This window comes from Bemisia tabaci, chromosome 7, assembly GCF_918797505.1.
Source record: "Bemisia tabaci chromosome 7, PGI_BMITA_v3".
In the NCBI taxonomy this organism is placed as follows: domain Eukaryota; kingdom Metazoa; phylum Arthropoda; class Insecta; order Hemiptera; family Aleyrodidae; genus Bemisia; species Bemisia tabaci.
The window spans coordinates 20,921,145-20,943,311 of NC_092799.1; the positions used below are offsets into that span (position 1 = coordinate 20,921,145).

General features: G+C 39.3%; 1 protein-coding gene across 2 annotated transcripts in view; it reads right to left on the reverse strand.

Annotated features, from left to right (window-relative positions):
• The window catches only part of LOC109029606 (solute carrier family 66 member 2), a 130,437-nt gene that overhangs the window by 86,936 nt on the left and 21,334 nt on the right, over nt 1-22,167 (reverse strand). For both annotated transcript variants that reach the window (XM_019040127.2, XM_019040128.2), the window contains exon 2: nt 915-1,251. In XM_019040127.2, coding sequence (XP_018895672.1) covers nt 915-1,117 — 203 coding nt within the window. In that variant the 5' untranslated portion in view covers nt 1,118-1,251. The remainder of the gene's footprint in view (nt 1-914; nt 1,252-22,167) is intronic.

Genomic DNA, 22,167 nt, shown 5'->3' on the forward strand with positions numbered 1-22,167 from the left:
GGAAACCCACGAGAGATCCTACAGTTAGTCCATCACTTACCTTCTCAGTCTATAAGACTGGACCACTAGACAAGGTACGAATTTAAGCAATCTGATACACGCTTCTTAACCAGAATTTCACGTAAAACACGATTCGCACGACGAAAATTACTAAAACATACTCCTAACGAAGATATTAACGTTTTTATTTCACACTGGTTACGAGGAATTTGATCTGCCCGCTCACAAGAAACTCAGAGCTTTACGTGGGTTAAATCGCGCACTGCAACGGTTTCAGCAAGCTTCTCAATCGAGCAATGTTCATTTCCCACCATGTGTTGTTCAAACTATTAGCAATTTGCTATAGCTGAGCCAAAGCGTCAAGATTGAGGTTGCCAGATTTTTATATCGCAGAGACTGTCATGATAATGTTTAGCGCGCGATGTGAATCACATAGGGCATTGAGTTTTGATGAGCGGGTGGTTTGAATTTACGCGTCAAGAATCATTAAATATCTTCGTTAGGAGTTAAGTTCGGTAATTTTTGTTGTGCGCATCGTATTCTGCATGAAAATTTTGTTACGAAACACGTATCAGAATGCTGGAAATCGTACCTTGTCTAGTGGTCCATTACCAATCTCAACCAATAGGATCACTCCAGGCTCCGGATGCCTTCTTTATCCATCGGTTTGTTCATCAATTTTCAGAATCAGCCCGTTGTAAAGTTAAAAACAGTGGCGTGACGTGCTTTGCGATACATCGATTGATCTGCTATTTAAACCTATGGAAAAGAATTGATGAACAGGGTGTTCGTAACGAACACCTTAATAATCGATTCTTTATTACAGCTTCAAATGGGCAAATATCGATAATCGATTGTTCACGTGACGCCACTGGTTAAAAATTCGATTCCCTGTAAGTGAGCGATGGACTTACCAGAACAATATCCTAAGAGTGTTTGCTATGAGCAAAGCGAGACAGACGTAGAGCGAGAAGCCTTCGGCGTCTTCTTTCTGGTAGATTTCTTGATACTGGGGAATGTAGGGGACGATGCCACCGAATATCATGATGGTGGCGCACACCCACTTTATCACTTTGGACATGGAGACGTCCCGCACCTCTTCCATGATGGCCTCCATCTTCCTCCCGCGACGAGCGCTCCCACTCCCCGCTGCCGCCTCCACTGCCGCCTCCGTGGCCGAGACGCTCCACTACTGAAACCGGCTCGTAATTTGGTGTACTCGTTCGATTACAAGGATTCTCCTCTGCCATACTGCAACAAATAACCGACCAATAATTAGAGCTCGAGCACACTGAAAAAAAAAAAATAGCTTGGATCAAACCTGATGATTCTTGAATTTGCCGTCAAGAATTTTTTTTATCTTGCTTTAAGCTGACTTTTTCTTGATACAAGAAAAATAATGTTCGGGTTAAGCAAAAAAGTAGCTAATATTAACCAGAAAAATTCTTGATTTAAGAAGAAATACTTCTTGGCGGCAAATTTAAGATTCTTTTTTTTTTTTCAGTGCAAATTCAAATCATACGCTACACTGGAAAAAAAAAAAAAAAAAAAAACACATTGGATCTAGAGTCCAGACTCTTAAAAACATCGACAAGAAAAAGTACTCTCGATTCAATCAGATCTAAGCTTTCATCAAGAACCAAGCCTCTTAATTTGAGCGGATTTCCTTTTGATTTAAGCTTAAATCTGATTGAATCAAGAGTTCTTTTTCTTGTCAATGTTTTCAAGAGTCTGGACTCTAGATCCAATGTGTTTTTTTCCCAGTGTATAATATGAAAATAATATAATATAATATAATATAATATAATATAATATAATATAATATAATATAATATAATATAATATAATATAATATAATATAATATAATATAATATAATATAATATAATATAATATAATATAATATAATATAATATAATATAATATAACATAATATAATATAAAATCATAATCGTGACGCGTAACGTAAACGCCTAAACGCCTAGGCGTCAACCGCTTTGAGGGGTTGGACTGCAATGCGGTCAGGAAGCGTGCCCTTCTAGTGGGAATATTAATGTTTAACCGACTGTACTCTGCGATTGGCGCAATGCGAGAAGTATTCACACAGTCTTGTAGGCGCTGATATGGGATTGACGCCGACCGCACTGTTTGGCGCAATGCATGAAGTATTCCTAAAGTCTTGCAGGCGCTAATCTACGTTTAACAGCGGCCGCACTATGTTTGGCGCGATTATTCGAACTCGCGTTAGAATAATCGCGGCATCGAATAATGGAGCTAAAAAGGCCCATGTTGTGTTTCGATTTCGACGCCGTATGAGCATTCCAACGCTGCCTCGTTTACCCACGACCGTTATCCAATTTTTTCACTTCATTTATCATCAGAGGGTAAAACATCGATGACTTGTCAACGAATTAACCTGAACTAGCGCAAACATGAGAATGCGTTTTTATTTTCCAACTGTTTCCTGTTTTGCTAAACGTGTACCTTAAATTAACTTCATTTTAAATTCGCGCATTTCTGTGGCAGATGTTAAGGGATCTAGTCGCGCAATCCTTGTGCCTTTTTCGCGCAATCTTCATATACTTTCTCAGACCTTTCGCGCAATCCTAGATTACCGGACCCGAGTTTTTTGGACTCGAGAGCAGCTGAAACTGTACGAAATTGAGCATTAGCAGAGGTCTGTAATTTTGTGAATTTTATGTTTAAAAAGAGCCTACTGTCTTAACTAACAGAGCATGAGAATTTTCTTGATTTTCAAAAATGAACACTTGTTAAAGGAGATTTGAACAAATCACGTATTCTGCTAAAATACATGCGTTCATATAGGGACTGCAGCCTGATAACGTCGCAGTGCGGCAGATTTTCTCACCTTTAAATCTATTTTCCTACAATTTCCCATATAAGAGAATAAATTACGAAAGACACTGCGGATGAAGCTCATTGGGGACTCTCAGTCAAGGCAATAAAAATTTTTCTGGCGAATTCTCCAGTCGGTAAAAGGATCAAACACACACGGCTGTGTTTAAAAAAGTATTCACACACACGCTGTGAGTCCTCTCCGAAAAGATTTATCCGCAAAAAAACTTGTTTTGCAATTTTAAAGACACGTTATGATTTAGCATAGAATGATTCATATGAGAGGAGTAAAGACACTAGTCATCTTATCAATGATTATTTACGTAGATCTAATTTTAAAAACATAATACTGCAATTGACTTGTTGCGCATTTCCGTTACAAATCTTAAGCGTTAAACATGGGGCTGGTATAGGGAGCGTTCATTACAAAGGCGCTTGCGAGCAACTATTCGTGCTCGATAGATGTCCGTGTTGCATACACACGCTATCGAAGGCGTTTTCCTTCCTTCCCGTGACGGACAGCATTGCACGTCCCCCACGTTAACGCAAATTACATTTTGTCTGCCGTACAAAATGTGACGTATCTCATCAGACTTGGAGACATGCATGTCTTCTGTCACTGCCCCGAGAAGCACTTGAGATACATTTATAAATAATATTAGAAAAATGTAGCCTTGATAACTTTTTTCCGTTTATTTTCTTATGTATTTTTTAGTGATGTTTATTCTATGTTTTGGTACTTTATTTTTTGGTAAACCCAATATTTGTATTTAATAACATGTGATATGTAGTGTACTGCCTGATCATGATTCTGTGTAATTGAAAGGCCTCGTGGGGAAAAATGTACGGAAAAAAGGTACCAAGGCTACATTATTATCTTATTATTTAATTAATAAAATCTATGAAGCATGAAAATCCTATATGTACAGTTTCCTTTGAATAAATTCAATTGTTTATTCTTTTAGAATTTTAAAGGCTGATTTTGTTCCTTGTTCCAGTTTTTCCTGGCGCACGGCGCGGCGCTTGCAACCCCGTACTTTGGTTCTGCAAAACCAACAAAACAAGCTACTCACGAGCTCAACTCAACCACGACAACAAACGAAATTATTCCCACAAAATCAAAGCAAAATAGGTCAAACTCCAGAAATCGAATTGAATAGTCGTGAAGGAGAACTGACACTAGCTAGCCCTTTAGTTTCACGGATCTGGGGCTAAAATTTGAGCGAAATTGGAGTTTCAAAACTTTCAATTCTAATTTCCTTGTGGAAAGTTCGGGTCACTGGTGCGACGGTAAATGGGACCGAAAGACGCAATTTATTCCAACAAAGGATTTAATTTCAAACTTTTATGAACTACTGAACAAGTTAAAGAAAGGCTTGTGCCTAGGACTTCCTTCCTCTTTCGTTCTGAAACTTTTTCCAAGTGAAAGAACATTGCCCTATAAAAGGTAAAATGAGCGAGGACGAGAAAAATTAGTCTGAGAGTAATACTGCCGACTGCCGTGCTAAGGAAGAACGTCGTATGAGTATTTAGACGTTGCAAGATTTCTTCCACTACAGAACGAAATATTGGAAAAATTGTAAATATTTTATCTCCATTTATTAAAGACACTTTTATCCGCAAAATAATCTAAAATATTTGAAAATCGCAAGAAAAATATGAATAACTTTCCTCAAAAATACATGTTTTATTCGGGGAAACTTAGCGGCTCTGGAATGGCCGTACGGTGTTTTTCCTTAGCACGACAGAAAAGAGGAAAGATGAAGTTCGCAAAAACATCCCGATTTAGGAAATTAAGTTCAGCGAAGAAAAAAATGAAAATGAAAGGGAGGAGGCTCCTCACTAAGTGGAAAATTCCGTCCAAATCAAGTTAGAGTGACGTAATTTGAAATTTCAAGAACAGGAAAATGAAAAAAAAATTAGAGAGGAAAACAGGGAAAAGAGCGGGAAAAGTTTGAGAGGGTCATGAAGATGATAGGCCATGAATAACTCGAGCCGCTAATGAAAACCGGAGTGAGGAAACAAACGCCCTCGCCCCTCGTTCGAGACGGCTCCCCCGAGAAAGCGCGTAAGCGCCGCGGGATCCTCGTTCAACTCGCGTCTTTTTTCAAAGAGACGCTTCATTTCATTATTAATTGGTCGTAAGTCTCCGGAACAAAGGAAGTAAGTTTCTTTGACGCCTGGATTTAGGCAACACGGCACGCCGCCACCGGCGTTCGACCTTGACATTCGCGGAGCCACAAAGCATTGCGATGCCCCAGCTGCGCTTAGCGGCACCTGCAAACAATAACCGTTATGGCAGCGCCTGAAATGTATGCAACCACCCGCTCCGAATTCCGGATTAAGTTGACGGACGTGCGGATCGTGGACCGCGAGCTTTCATAATGGGTCTTACGATACGGCCATTTCATTCAGCTTAGTATCATCCGGAACCCAGTTTCAAGCACGTAATTGCAATATTTTCCGGAAATTTAATTTGCGGATCAACTTCGGATGATTCACCCGGTATATTTTACGGCACTACCAACTTGTGCATCATAATCCAGTTAACTTTGCTACAAGCTCTACGTCCCTTCAAATTACCGTTGTTGCGCGTTATGGGAGATTTACATTTTGCGAAATCAAAATACAAGCTGGTTTCCTCTGAGTCACTGCGTATCTAGAGGAGTTCACAATCACGCGTCATTTCCCAAAATGCGGTCACCGCGAAGCTAACAGACTTCTGCTTTCTCAACATAAATCTTCGCTCCTTTTGCCATCCATTTATTCGTCCATCTCAGAGCTGAGATCGGAGTCAATTGTCAATTCAGGTGTTAAGGTTCGAGGTCCTGCAAACGTTTTTGGGTTACCAACAAAAAATGGAAGATTTTTTATTGTCGGGTGCCGCACTTCCGCATCTTTGTAACCTCACTTCGACCGTGTGAGGATAGCTACAGCGAAGAATTTCCATCTCTCCACTTTGGACCTCTTTGAAAATGGATGATGGATGGTGGGTACTCCTCAACACTTTACTGTTTACCTAACTCAGGGAGTTTCGCAGAAATGTCGTATAGTTGCCTCTCTAATGTAAAAGCGCAACTCTATTTTGGATGGTTCCTATCATCCGTGTATGACTTGTTGCTTTCCATGGATCACCGGAAAATGAGGTCAAACTTTAATGTCAGGGGAACGAAAGAGACGTATAACTCGGTAAAAAAAAACAAGAAAAGAAAGGTCGACCCGGGAAAAATTGCGACAGAAGGTTTCTAAACGTCACTAATGACTGAACGCAGAAAAATCAGCGGAATCAAAATCTGACCCACAACACGTGTTAAACCCTGCATTGTACCTGGGAACTAAATATAATTGGACCGCGTTGAGCAGAAATGAACTGAGCCACATCAGCTACTGTCAAATTTAATTTTTTTACATAAAAACAGATGTGTAGATTTTTGTGCAAATTTCAGTGAATTTTTTGCAGATTACAAAACAAATTTCTTCAAAATTTTGAAAGGAATCCGCACAAACATCCTCTTGCAAAATATTAAATGATCGAATTAAACTTGACAATAGCTTGTGTGGCTTGGTTCCTTTCTACCAAACGTGATCCAATTAAACGTTGATTATGTGCCCAAAAAGCGTGTTTGTGCATTAATAAGCACCGGAAAATTATAGCCAAATCCAAATTTGCTTAACTTGGTGTACCTACCGCTATATTTTACTCCTAAAACCTCGAAAATTCCTCAGAGGTGAAACCGTTTTACCGATCCTCTTCAAAAACATACTTTTTTCGTTAAATCGGCTCGATTTGCTGCGGTCGCACCGTTCCGCCCATCCATCAGATATTTTTAGAACAAACACAGGTTAAAGCAATGCGTGCACGAGCGAGGCAGGGATGCTATTAGCGGGAACGGAGGAAACATCAAAGTGGAAAACGAGTATCCGGTGATTCACACTTGACAAGGGAAAGTTTATAAGTCAGGGCGTGTGGGAGAGAGCACGTGCGTGGTAGTAAGCACACCTCCATCTCTCGATGAAAACTTTTCGTTGAAACTTTAGTCCCATAAATTGTCCATATACTTCCAGGGGTGCAGAAAATGTCCGATCACGCGCCTGCCCGGGCGCGTGAAAATGTGGAAAAGCCCAAAAAATGTGGAAGGTGGGAACATTTCGTGGGGCCCAAAAGTCGAAAATCAAAGTAAAACAGTCAAAACGTCATTTTTTTTAGGTTGCTGGGAAAGTTTGTGGAAGAGTGATGAGATAAATTTGGAAAGCCAGCTGCTGGCGGGCGCTTGAGAATGTGGAAGCTTGAAAGATTCTGCACCCCTCACTGGAAAAGAAAACACATTGGATCTACAGCCCAGACTCTTGAAAACATTGACAAGAAAAAATACGCTTGATTCAATCGGATTTTTGCTTGAATCAAAACGAAATCCGCTTAAATTAAGAGGCTTGGTTCTTGATTTAAGCTAGATTCTGATTGAATCAAGAGTACTTTTTCTTGTCGATGTTATTAAGAGTCTGGACTCTAGATCTAATGTGTTTTTTTCCAGTGCTGTATACTTCTACGGAAACTTCACGACTTTTCGTTCACAAGACAAATTGGTCAAAAAAGCGGTCTTGTATACATCAGGGTTTCCAGAATTTCTTCGTTTACTAATTTTCTGACTTCTTTCGCTTTTCCTTAGCCTCAGAATTACCACGTAACACAATTTAAAACAGTAGTTCCCGGACACTTTTGTCTGTGATTTTTTCTAATAATTGGCGGTATAGTAACATGATTTGCGTTGCACAGAAAGGAACCAAGACACATCAGCTATTGACAAATTTGATTGGGCGCTTTAATTTTTTATAAGAAAACGATTTTGCGGATGTTAGTGCATATTTCAGTGAATTTTCTGCATTGGACGAGGCAAATCCCTTAAAATTTTCAAAGGGATCTGACCAAACGTTCGCTCGTAAAAACTTAAATTACCCAGTGAAATTTGGCAGTAGCTGATGTGGCTTAGTTCCTTTCTGTTGAACACGGTCCATTTGTTCAGCAAATACAACATGCTTGATAACGTGTAATGGAGCAACCTTGAGAAAACCATTCCACCTCACCAATTAAATCCACTAAAAGTATGGATTCTAGTTAAGGCAGGCTGTCTCACTGAGAATCAATTATTTTACAATACAATCAACTGTATGTACTACAGAGTTGCCAAAGTGCAATTATCATCGCGCTCAAAAAAATTAAACGAGCACTTTCGTTCAGCACTTGTAACATGTAGAAACATCATTTTGAGTGCTTGTTTGCATCGCGTCACGACGAACACACGTAGATACATCGAGAGTCGGGGTTCGATTGTGCCACTGGAAGCTTGGCGAAACTTAACGGTGCTACATTCTCAGTCTTGTCGTTCGCGAACTATTGGCGATCGAATGAGGGTCAATGCGGTCAGTTCGGTTGGAACGAGGGTCAAGTCGTCGCTCTTCTGACGAAAAAACGTACCGCGTACCTCAATTTCAACGTGAGCCCTGCTCCCTGTCTGAATCCATGCTTTTCATGGCTCAAGTAGAAAAAGAGATACGCCCTTTTGTCGAAGGAGCGACGAAGTAGCACTGGGTGCTCTCGAGTAACCGAAATGGAGCACATCGATTGCGCATTGATGCGATTATTGGCATGTCGATCGGGATGAGCCTCACTTGAGCTTTCAATTTGACCGTACTGAGAGTACTTATCTCGCTCCTTTGGTTCCGCAGTGTTGCCATTTTCATCAAAATTAGCTTTTTTACATAGTGATAGTGCATTCTTAGTCTCACTGAAAGGGCTCGCCGCTCGAGTCTTGTCTTCTGAATTGGAGAAGGACGAAGAAGAAAGAAGGAAGGAAAATAACAAATGGAGACAAAGAAAGGAGAAAAAGTGGAAAAAGAGAAAGGAGAGGACTAAATATTATTTTCTCCATCTTTTTCTTTTCCTCTTTGATCTCTCCTCTGTTTTACTCTTTCCTTTAACTTCTTAAAATTATGCTTGCTTTTTTTGCCATTTCTGACGTATTCTATCGTCTGACATATGTTTAAAGTCCTGAAATTTATCATCTTTTTAGGCGCCTTTTAAATTGAAATTTAATATACTTCATATACAAATAAAAAGATTACACCTATCATCAGTAAAAGAGGACGTATAAACATAGCCATTCAATATCTACTAGTCTCTGGTAACAAGATAAAAATGACCGAAACCGTGCGGTGCTATGACTGGATTACTTTCCGTAATACGTGCGTCACAAAACATAAAAATATTTTTTACTGGATCACGAACAAATCTAAAAATCGGTTCTGCAACTACACTTCGGAACTGACATCATTTTGTTTCATACCGTCACACTCACAGACCCCCATGATATGAGTAGATACCAAAGACCATCCATTTGCCGAACGATCGATAAGAGTTGCTAATTGCCAGCTCATATATGAGTGCTTAGTTTTGGGATAAACTTATGGACAGATGGTGACAAAAATATATAAATGAATAAGAACACTTTTAGAGTGTGAAGCCTACTTATGAATCAAGTATCGAAATCCATTTATTTTTGACAGTCAGAACATACGTAAGCGTGAATCACTAGAATTTGAAGATCCATGACTAGCTCTCGCTATTCAAAAGCATAGTAACTATACACGCTTTAAAATCGTTCTCGACAGATTATACTATCAAGCTTGCACTAGAGAGGGCTTATCGCGGTAAGTACTTGAAGGATGTATTGCTTCACGGCACAACAAGATACCGTCACGCAGGAAACACTTTCAATCGACAGTTACAGCTGTAAGTAGTACAGCTAGGATTTTAATTTCTCATTTAAAGTTATGTATATTGAAAGGTTAAATAAATCTACGAGCGTTTCGACGGACTTGGGTTTTACTCTGCGTCTTTATCTCTCTTTTCTTTCATACATTATTTTGTGACGTTGGCTTTGGCAGATTTGAAAAACAAAAATTTGAATATTTCCGAGTAATTTCAAGAAATAGTTTTGCGAATTTGAAGGTATAATTACGCGCGTGGTGAGATGATATTTTTCCAAAAATCAACCTTTTTCAGGTGCAATTTTTGAAAAAAAATAGGGAGAAAGGGAGATCCATACTGGTAGAGAAAGAAAGAACATGAATGTTAACAAGAGGTTACCAGTGCCCCTAGTTTGAAATACCGAACTTGTTTTCACCTTTAATATGCTGTCACAGGATTTTATCTAGAATTTTTGAACACCGAACCCTATAAAAACCCTTTAAAAAACCCTAAAATTCGGTATTTCAAAACAGTGGTACTGGATACCGCTGAATAACATTCATTTTCTTTCTTTTTCTACCAGCAAAGGATCTCCCTTCCTCCATGAATACATTCAATTGGACACAGACCCCCATCTCAATGTTCTAATCGATGACTCGATAAACCCTTCGATAAATCGTCTCGCACGTAATTTATTGACAGTCGAAGAAAAATACTACCCACTCGTTAGAACGAGCTCACCGATCGTATCATCGAATTTCGATTTTCTATGGCTTATGACTAGGGGCATCAGAGACAGCGCAAGGAGGAACATTTGAGTGACAATGGCGAGAACTGTAAAAAGCTGATACGGTTAACGAGCAGATACTTGGCACTTGAAGCCACGGTTCCACAGGGCGCGGAAGACGCGAAAATTGGTCACGGATACTAACTGCGCGACATATTTTTGAGACCGGGTGCGAATGATTTTGAAGTCGACTGTTCTTCCTTTTTATCCAAGAAAGCATTAAATACAAAATTGAGGGGCTTGGAGGACAAGGCGCATATATGCAGTTTTTCCTATTTCGAGAAATACGTGTTTGAAGTTTCGAAAATTCATAAATTCTTATGGCGAAAAGAGAGTTCAAACTGGCTTTTTGATGCTTAAAAATTGTAATTAGGATTTGAATTTTTCACAGAGTATGCATTGAGACTAGTTTCACTTGAAATCATTAATATCTCAATTTTCTCAAAAACTGCACTTATGCGCCTTGTCCTCCAAGCCCCTCAATTGACGTTTTGAGAAAATGTACCTAAAGCTTCTGAGCAGGAAATTTCACTCAAAGAATCATCCGTTCTTGGTAAATTGTCAAGAATAATCCACAGGATTCTTCAAAAAAGTTCGAATTGTTTAAGTTCGATGATTTCTATCCTCAAAAATTTAAAAAGGGCCTTTTTTCATCTCATATGAGGCAAACGAGCAGCATGTGCTACATTTCAGATGCCTGCGTTGTTACGTCTTGAACACACAACAAATTTAAAGTTAGGAATTGGCGGAAAAGGGTAAAATTTCACTCAAAACAGCAGTAAGTGCACATCTCTTTCGCGATTATGTGGGCTGGTGTTGTTTTGTCCGCAATAAACCAACTTTAGGACACATACTGCTTTTTATTTCTCTGATTTCAAACAACTAAGACGAATTTTGCTGTTTTGACGATTTTGTCAAATCATTTAGATTAAATGGGTCGAATTTCAAAGGAAACTCTAACCAACGAACTAACAAGTCGCTCTTGAAGCGCTTCTGTGAGCTCTGCGACACCCAACCGCCACTGATAGCGATCCTGCCAGAGCTCCTCCGGCAGATAGCATCTCCTCATTTCCTAGCTGCCTTATTCCCTCAATCCACGCTTTGGCAGGGCGTCCTCTACGGTTTCTGCCAGGGGGCACCCAATCCAGAACCTTCTTAGGCAACCTATCATCTGGCATCCGTAGCACATGACCATACCAGACAAGCTGTTTTCAAAGGAAACTCGATTTCGAATATTTTGAGCGGTTACTGCAACACGCAGAGGTTGGCAGAATCCAGTGGCAACAGGCAGGTTTAAAATCATCGAATATAGCATGCGCGGTTGACTTTGTGCCGCCCGCGCCTTGTGATACCGCACCCTAAAGCTCCACAGAGGCGACGATGGCACGCTTTTGATAAATGACGTCGCAAACGTCACGTCCCTTAGCAGCCGCCGGCTCCAAACTGGGCGCACGTATCTGTACGTGAAGTTTGAGCAAAGATGCCTCCATTCAATTCAATGGCAGCTGATAATAGAAAAACTATCTTTCCGAGGAGGGTATCGCCATGCTGGCTTAATCGTCATTGATTTTATAGAATGGGGCATTGGGCAAGACTGCCGTGCTAAGAAAGAACGCCGTATGAACCTTCAGACGTTGCCACATTTCCTTCAATAAAGACCTAATGTCTTGGGGAAATTTTGAATGTTTTTCTTCAATTTTTTCAGACAATTTTGTTCGCAATTTTGTCTAAATTTCATTCAATTTACGTATTAATTGGACCGCGTTTAACAGAAAGGATCCAAGCCACATCAGCTATTACCAAATTTAACTGGGCAATTTAATGTCTTACAAGAGAACGTTTGTGTGGATTCCTTTGAAAATTTTAAGGAATTTGCTTCGTACTGAGCAGAAAATCCACTCCGGCCGTGGAAGCCGTAATTACGGGCTATATAGACATACCGTCCGTGTTCCGGGCTCAGAGGCCGAAAGTTCCGGGCGTAGCACCCGAAGCACTTCGACTGCTCCGGGTGCTACGCTTGGAACTTTCGGCCTCTGAGCCCGGAGCACGGACGGTATGTCTATATAATCCGTAAGTACGGCTTCCACGGCCGGAGTGTGTTTTCAGTGCACTGAAATTTGCACGAAAATCCGTACGACTGTTCTCGAGTAAAAATTAAATTGCCCGATTAAATTTGGCAATATCTGATGTGGCTTGGGTCCTTCCTGGTTAACGCGGTCCAATTGTAGGTGAAGCAGACTGCCTCAGTACCTCACACACAACCGACGGTTACACACATATTTAAATGGAAAAAACAGCGTTGCCAGTTTGTGTAAATTGCCGCTGCCCACCTTTTGAGGTGGTTTTATAAAAATTTCTGGGCCATCGATGATTATTTTTGATCAATCTGGTGGATGGTTGATGGGGCGGAACAAAACAGAGCCCCCATAGCGGTTCCAAACTTCAAAATCGAATGCGTTTTATGGATTTCTCTTGATTTACAGGTTACGTCACGTGGGAATAAAGGTCAAAGGCTGTGGATGCGGACCCTCTCCCGGGAAGATTGACAACACACCAATCAACTGATAAAAATGTTTGTTTACTTTGGTCCCTCCGGAACCTATGAGCCCACGCCTATACGCTTACTCAAATTGGGTGCTCAAATATTCATGGAAGCCCGTTTCTCTTTGGGTAAAAACAATGCTGCGCCATTGTTTCGCGTTTTGACCAAAGGCCTCTTTTTTAAATAAAACTACTGTACACAAAAGGGGCGTGGGGGTGGGAGAAACCTAACATTTCCAACCAATTTTCCAGGGGTCGACCATGGACGGCTAGCAATTTTACCACCCCTCTATATCTCGTTATTCGTCAGCTCAAGACACCTAGAAATTCGGTCAGATTACAGAGAGGGAGGAAAAAGAAAAAAAATGGGAAATCATGGGTTCCCTATCCCTTGCTCTCATTTGTACGTCAAATTTTCGAGTCACAGATAATTCAGGGCTTCTGAAATTTCTTTATTTCCCGAAAAGGGTACATTATGAAGGAAAAATGAACGAGGAATGGAATGAAAACAAGAACGAATTTTCGTCGGGGAATTTTGCCTGCATTTTACCGAAAATCTGAAAATTCCTACTTTCCCAAACTTTCACTGCTGCCTCCAGACTGGACTTTCTTTTTGAAATACGCCAAGTTTAGCTGTGATTTCTACTTGAAGAGGTTCACGTTACGGCAAGAAGCACTCAAAATATAAGACAATTCGCGCTCTCCTGAATGGTGCCGGCTGAAGTTTCCGGACCGGCGCACTACTCGCACGAGATTCCCAAAAGTTTCGCACGGATTTCCTGACTTTCCGCACACATTTCCTAATTTTTCCCTGTCACCGCAAATTCCCTGACTTCCTCAATTTTCAAATCGCCGGAAACCCTGCATTGGGGGATTGACGTTTCCGCACAAAAATTCCGATTTTGACATTTCCACACAAAAACCTGGATGGACTTTTCCGCAAAAAATCAGTCAGCAAAATATTATTTTTGGCACGATTTGGCAACATCGCAAATTTAGATGAATTGGAGGAAAACATTTTACTAACATATTGTTAGTGGGGGATCGCTACATTTTTGTAAAAGATAACAACGTAAGTTTTTTCATCATCTGATGGCAAGGAAACTTGTGCGGGAAATAATTTGCGCGGCGACGTCAATCACGATCTTTGGGTGGGAACGTCTAAAACCCAGATTTTGTGCGGAAAATGCATACTTCCCCTGAATTTTCAACTTTACGTCAGATTGAGTATAACTCCTCCCCCTACTCCTTACCCAACCAGTGACCGACACTCACCTTTGAGTTTAAGGAGCCATGTGGCCGATAAAGCTCGATTCATAGGGGCCATTGAAGATTTTTTATGGACCAAATTGACTTTTGCGTATATATCAGGGTGCATTAAGTGAAAAGTTAGAATCCGGTGCCGTGCGTCCAAATTTTCTACAAATCACTCAAGAGAAAAATTAGGATTTTTTTGAGGGGGGGGGGGGGTGGTATTTGTAGGGGTCACGTTGGCGCAGAGCCTTCATTTTTTAGGCACCATGATCGATTTCTCAGGCGAATTTGGCGCGTTGGCGCCTATGAGTTTCGAACACTGTACCCAACCCTTGATCAGACATTCCAGGACCTCCTTCCCTAATTGGACCGCGTTTAGTAGAAAGGAACCAAGCCACATCAGCCATTGCCAAACTTAACCGGGCAATCTAATTTTTTACAAGAGAACGTTTGTGCAGATTCTTTTGAAAATGATGAGGAATTTGCTTCGCACTATGTAGAAAATTCACCGACTTTTGCACAAAAATCCGTTCAACGGTTTCCATGTTAAAAATTAAATTGCCCGATTAAATCTGACAATATCTGATGTGGTTTGGTTCCTTTCTGCTTAAAGCGGTCCAATTAGCGCTTGCCGAGATTTCTGGATGACCCGTTAAAGGGCAAGAAAGGGAAGCGTCGGAATCTAAATTGCAAATGGGTTCGAGAAAAGCTCATCATGAGCGGTAGGTTGCCGCTAAACGTCCTGTCCCCCGATGTCTGGTTCAACGAGGGATTGGTTCATGCTCATAATGACCTAATTACAGCAAAGTTCCGTAAAGTGGCCTGTGGTCTGATACAAGACACAAGGCCTGACACTGAAAGGCAGCGCAGCCTTGAGCAGGTGCAGGGGCAACATTGCCAATACGGGTCCGACATAGACGCGCCGCGACAGACGCACGGGAAAGCGTCTCGACGCAGGTGATCGATGGATGCGAACCGAGCCGCCTCCGCGTCATCCAACATATGGCTCCGGAGTCTATTGTGCTTGGAAAAAAAATGCTGGAGGAGCATTGGCATGTTGCGAAATTCTTCTGAAAAAACATTTTTCACTGGAAAAAAAAAAAAAAAAAAAAAAAAAAAAAAAAAAAAAAAAAAACACACACACACACATTGGATCTAGAGTCCAGACTCTTAAAAACATCGACAAGAAAAAGTACTCTTGGTTCAATCAGAATCTAGCTTAAATCAAGTACCAAGCCTCCTAATTTCAGCGGATTTCGTTTTGATTCAAGCAAAAATCCGATTGAATCAAGAGTATTTTTTCTTGTCAACGTTTTAAAGAGTCTGGACTCTAGATCCAATGTGTTTTTTTTCCAGTGTAAGAACCACATGATGCTAGGTGTGCAACGATGGAATAGATTTGATTTTTTTAAAAAAATTTGCCAGTTTGGCAATGTCCAAACACTCATACAGTGTTTATCCCGGAGCAAATTGAGCTTGACGGCGAGTGGCAAAACTCTCTAAAAATTGAGTTTAGCGGAAAGAGACCAAGGTCTTTTTTTAATTACAAATAAATAGATTCATTTAAAATAGGAGTCTGCTCATTATAGAACGTCTTTTTGATTCTAATAGAGAAACATTCTCAGCTTAAAAATTTAAATTTCAACAAACTGCGCAAAAGCTTGGCTAATGAACTTTTAACCAAGAAAGTCAAATTAGATGAAAAAATAATTGATTTGTATGAATTTTAAACGACTTGATTCTCCCTCAGATTTCCAGTTGATGAAATTATTTGGAGAAAAGAACTATAACTACATAGTGATAGTTATGGAGTTCTCTCAAAACATACTAACGTGCGCAACCTCTCTTTCCTGAAAAAATTGGTTACTTTCTATTAAAATTGATCCAAATATGACGACTGCTACCTTAACGACTAAAAATACTTGATACTTAAAAATGCATGCATTCAATCATTTCGAGAAATACTGCTCCTAACATGAAAGCAGTAAGTTGGAATGTTTTGCCAACGTGCGTTAAAAATCGGCACAAATCTGTAAATCTCAATATAGAGGGATTTAAAAGCACATATAAGCACAAATTTTCCTTAAAGAGATACGCTGTTTGGTGCAACACTAGTAACAACCAACCAATTTGTGTAACATTTGAATGGTACAAGAATTAGGTAACGTACGAAAGGGGGTAGGGAGACTGAGTTTATCTCACGAGAGGGGTAGTACTCGGGCTAAACGTTATGCAACGAAGAGATTGCTGTGGTTTGAGAATTTTATGATTTTTATATTTATTTTTAAGGGACAAGTATGGCTGTTTGTGCCGATGCACTAGAGCCAAAGCGTCATCGCAGGGCAAAAAATAAAACAAGCAGGAAGCTCCAACGCATTGGCGTCGGAGAGCGGCTCTGGGGGCAGTAGTTGTAGTCAAGAATGAGGGCCTAGACACATTTTGTCATTGATGTACAATCCGACAACTGTCGATTCATGTTTTGTAACTTAGCAGATTTACGTAGCCGGTGTATAAATGTGTATTGGGCTTTGATATGGCGAATACATGACATTATCACTTGTTGTATACTTTTAATTTTGAAAGCTCTTTGGAGGTCCGATTCCTAAAAAATCTCTGGTTGATAAGTCGTTTAGCGAGGCTGCAAAAAATTTGCATTTTTATATCTGAAAGTGTAGGTATTGGTTTTTTGTATAATTGTTTTTTTGGATTGCTGGAAAAGTAACGCATACTTCTATAATTTAGGACTGAGTCAGGGAAATATAAGGTTCGTTAAATAGTAAATATTCCTAGTACCGTGTGACACTATTGTTAACGAAAAGTTTTTGCAACTTGTCAAAGAGGTTGTTGAATGATCTTCGAATAACTTTTGATGAGCTAGAGGTAATGGTTCTATCTGCAGCTCGTGGACTTCTGTACGATATTGTCCAGAATCATCTGAATTTTCAAAAAGTGTCCGCTTGTTCGATACCCAATTTGCTCATTCATGCATACGAGGAGAAGCGCATGAAAGCTTTAGCAGACATTTTGGAGATGAATCAAGAATTAGATGAAGAATTTATGACTTAAATCACGGCACCTTAATCACGGGATGACCTTAATTACGGCAACTATTTATTGTCCATGAGATGCAGATGGTTCCATTTCCCTAGCTCATCAAAAGGTATTCGAAGATCAATTTCATCAGCCACCCGTACGAACCACGTTTCTAGTGACCCGTACTTGCTTCGCACGTATGAAACATACAATCAGAGAAAACAGAATTCATCTTACAATAATCAATAATCAGTAGGACATGAATCGTTGCGATGTATAATACGACATTATAATGCGGCATTACTATTGTAATTCATTTTAATGGATTAGGGGCATTATAAATCATTATTGCCACGTCGGAATGAAATGTTGTAGACTGAATTGAAAAGCATGTTGGCAAAATTTATTATAAAAATAGTATAACATGTAGGTACATAACATAAAGGTAATACAAATTAAATGATTAGAGCGTGTATATTTCATTACATTACAGGTATATTACAATCATTTTTGTCATTGTTGGAAATTTTGATAGTTTGAAATTTGATAGTTGATAGTTGATAGTTTGAGAGTTGAAAATTTGGTTATTTTATTTAGTTAAGGTGATTCGATAGACGCCATATTTTGTGTCAGAATGGCATGCGACATATCCCATCAATTGGTTCCATTTTTTCATTTACTCATCATTTTTCTCCAATTTTAAGTTTCGCAATTCTGTTTTCAGGAGACTAAAGCACTCACTTATCAATTTGTATATTTATATTGAGTTAAGGGTAGAGACGTATTCCTCACCGGAATTGAGGAATGGAGGTGTTACAGTATGTCCGGCATTAGGTTCCATTTCGACATCAGCGACGATCAACGCTGCGATACTGGAAGCCAGTCTTCCGATATTAAATCCCTAGCGGGGAAGAAAAAAAATGCCTAGATTTCGCTAAAAATCCCTAAATCCCCAGATTTGCTCAAATATACTTAAAAAATCCCTAGATTTTGCAAAAAGCGCCATTTTTTTATGAAGAATCATGATGTCATTCGATGTAGCGATTTGCAATATTTAAATCTGATTGGCTCGTTTGAATTTTGGCGCTCTCTGAAAGCAGTGCTAATCCAGACCAATAAAATGAAAGAATATTAGTTGATTTCTTATTATTAACAGGTTGAATGCAGTTGAATGTCAAGTACATCGAAGGACACAATCGTTTTAATTTCCAGCTTATTTGCGGGGAAAATAGTGTTGCCAAAAAGGCCTACAAAATATAGATGAAAAAATGTTTTCGATTGTCGAAGCTATAATTGAGGTTAAAAAGTTGATTTTTGGTAACTTTACCTCATCAAAAAAAAATCCCTAGATTTCCTGAAAAATCCCTAAATCCCTGGAAATTCCGGAAAATCCCTAAATCTAGGAATAAACCCTTAGACATCGGATGGCTGTTGGAAGCATTAGAGTCAACATTTGAAACGCTGCTGCAGAATTTGCCGGGAGTATAATCGAGTGTTGAAAGTCAGTAGAATTGAACAATGTAATAATTGCTTTCCGAAATAAGCGTTAAATAAAAAAAACAACGAATCTGAACTGTTAATACTGGAACACACCTTCTGTAAATGTACCTTGCGAGAGATAAGTAAAAAAATAGATGTACTGGAGGAGAAGTGCTTCTCCACAGAGTTTGAAGAAGGAAAAAAATGCCCAAATTTACTTACTTCAGCATTTTCGGCAAAATCACTGCAATTTCCGAACCTTTTTCTGGCCAGGGGCCAAAATTAAATGATTATGAAGGGCCACTTAGATGTTGTAGATAAAAATAGGACTGTTGAAAAAGCCGCCGTTTTCAATAAATATGTTCCCGGAATGGAAGAGTTAGGTTAAAAAATTTAGAGTTAAAAAATTCCCATGAGCCGAGTGCCGTAGGTTAAGGGCCCGTTCGCCAAAACTAATCGGAACTGTATGAATGAATTGCTCCTTTTAAAAATCAAAACAATATCGAATTGCGATATATTACACAGTTAAGATAGGGCTATGTCCTGTCGTAAGCGGCGACATACAGTCGATATCATTTCAATAATCGCCCCAATGGCCACGATAGTTGTTAGACGTTTACGGTTTCCCTGGTAACCTTTGTTTGCTATCAGCTGATATCGAGTAAATGACTAGGAAGCTCCAACCCAGTGGTTAAAGCTTCCTTAACCGCGAAAACTTTAAAATTCAAATTTTCAAATTTTGAACGTAAAGTACATTTTTTCCATCACGAGATAAAAGCACAAACAAGTTTTGAATTGTTGACTGTATCACCATGATTCCAAAAATACAATACACAACATAGCATTGACTAACAATAAAACAGTATGCAATAAAATAAAGTCATGACAAGGAACATAGCCGAAAATGGCGCCGATTCCCATCAACCAACGCGCGGTCTCTACAATGTAACATGCTGCATTGATACTCCCCAGCTGGGACCGTCCGGAATAGCAGCTCTAGTGCAAGCACCAGAGCCGCTAAAAAAGGGATCAATACCACGTAGACAGCCAGCCGAAAAGAATTGAACGAAAAAAATAATCGAGTCTGTTAAAATCCAAGTATTAAAATTTTAAATATCACTGACTGACTTCACTTGGCCGCATAATCCTTTTTTATACTTTTATGATGTGTTTCTAGTTTACCTTAAAAATATTTTTAAAAAAATATAAACATACTGTGAGTTTTCTTCTTTAAGTATTCCCATGTGAAACGAAATATACCTTCGTGCCAATTAACTTTAAAGAGAATGATAAATTGGACGTACTTCTATCAAACGGAAGTATGTGCATTAAGACATGACCCTTGACACCCATTAGAATACATGCATAACAGGACTCGCGTCATAATGCAGATAGTTCCGTTTGACGGAAATACGTCCAATTAAGGCGGAATTGGATAAATTCGACAACTGCGCACGACACACGCGCGAGATAATAACTGCTTCGTACAATTTTTTTTATGTAGACAATCATCCGTCAATGTACTGAATGTCACCGTGGCATTACGAGATCAAAGAATTCGCTGCTTGCAAGATATTAGCGCTTTTTGTCAACCGCAGCAAAATGTTAGGCGTGCGAAAATTTTCACATCAAGGCCTTATCACAAGAGTATATAATGGGTGGTGGCAACAAACGATGTCGATGAAAAATTGAATTAGCTTAAAATATATGGATCATATTCTGATGATTTAATAAAATATGTGTGTGTTCTAAAAGAGACAAGAAAAAAAAGATTAAATAGATAGAAAGAGAATAACACGAGCTTTTCGAAAGTTTGTGTTCATTTCGGCTTAAAGAACGATGGAACAACGGGGAAACCCTAGAATCAACCAAGAGTTGATGTTACTTTGTGTTTCACTTCTCATGTTGGCCGATTAACTGAGTTATTTTTACGCTCCATTTGAGGAAAATCATTAATAAACTTCATTTTAAAAATCACTAGTCATCGTTTCCCACGAGAGTGGACTATATTCCAAGGTTAGAAAATTGACGTGGTCAGTCCAATTTTTCATAAGAATAGAATTGCTCTATTCCTGATTCCAAAAATGATTCTGCTTTTCACGAACTTATGCTGGTTTTAGCGAGTAATAATGTGAAAATTCAGTGAATTTTATAGATTTTCGGATCACTTAAACGTTTTTTTCTAGGACAAACCTAATAGCAAGGAGAATTTTTACAAAATTATTTATTTTACGTTCTATCAATGGAAAGGAACGTTGTACGAGACTGACTTCACCAGAGTTACCTCATTTCGAGGGGGATTTTGATTTTTTTTCTCAAGACAGGTGCATAGCAGTTCTGTGACCTTCCTTTTACTCGACAAGAAAAAATAATTCATACATTGCTATATTTTGCACGAATTCAAGAGAAATTTTCGAAGGAGCAAAAAAAAAAAAAAAAACACGAAATAATTATAAAGAAAAAAATACATTGATAACGATATCACCAATATGGTCCAACTCGTTTGGGAATGCTCTTCCGTATCGCTCTCTCACGCGGTTGAAAAAATTAAAGACCTTCAGATAAGCTGAAGACAAACTGCAAGCAGCGACGAAGTCAACGGACTTAAATGGAATATAATGAACAATGAAACATAAGGCACTTAAAAAGCATCTCCCATGGAAAATAAATCTGAAGTAGTTTTGAATTGGCGAATGACCTGAAATACTTCAATCATTTAATGTGCGTGCACAGATCTCGATCATTGCAACTAAGTTGTGGTCTTCGTCCTGCACTCAAGCGATGAGGTTTTTTGACGTACAAATTCAGGGTGTCTGTTGGTACCCTGTTATTTAAATTTCTTACTTATTCAGTACGTTTTCCTTGCTTTTTCCTCACTTTCCTGAAAATTCATTTTTGGGCGATTCTTAAAAGCCTTGCTTTTTCCTTACCTTTTCCTTACTTTTTCCTCACCTCGCACTCATTTTTAACTTTATTCGGATTGGAAGAGCGTAATGATAGAATGACAAAGGAATTGACCGAAAAACACGAGGAATCGAGCCGGGAACTAAATAAATGGAAATCGGAAACCCCCCGGGCTACTTTTTAGAGTTTATCACGAAATTTCGAATTTCCGTTCCTATTAACGGAAAATCCGTGCCTTTTCCGTATTTCCGTACCGACCTTCCGAAATCCGTGCTTTTTAAGTTTATCCGTACTTTTTCTGTACAGTAGACACCCTGAAATTGAATAAAATTCACATTCTGGAAAAACTGGAACCTTATTTTTTGAATGTCACAGGAGCCAAAGCCAGGCCCGCTTCAAATACCTATATTACACTTGTACAAATAACACAAACTCCGCTCGGATTCATACCGCTTTCATCCGTATGAAAATTTAAAATCGGAAAAAGCGAGGCAAAACTTCACGCTCAAAAGGTTCCAGTTAATTAAGCAGTTTATACGCACGAGCAACTTAATGAAGTTCTTCGAAGC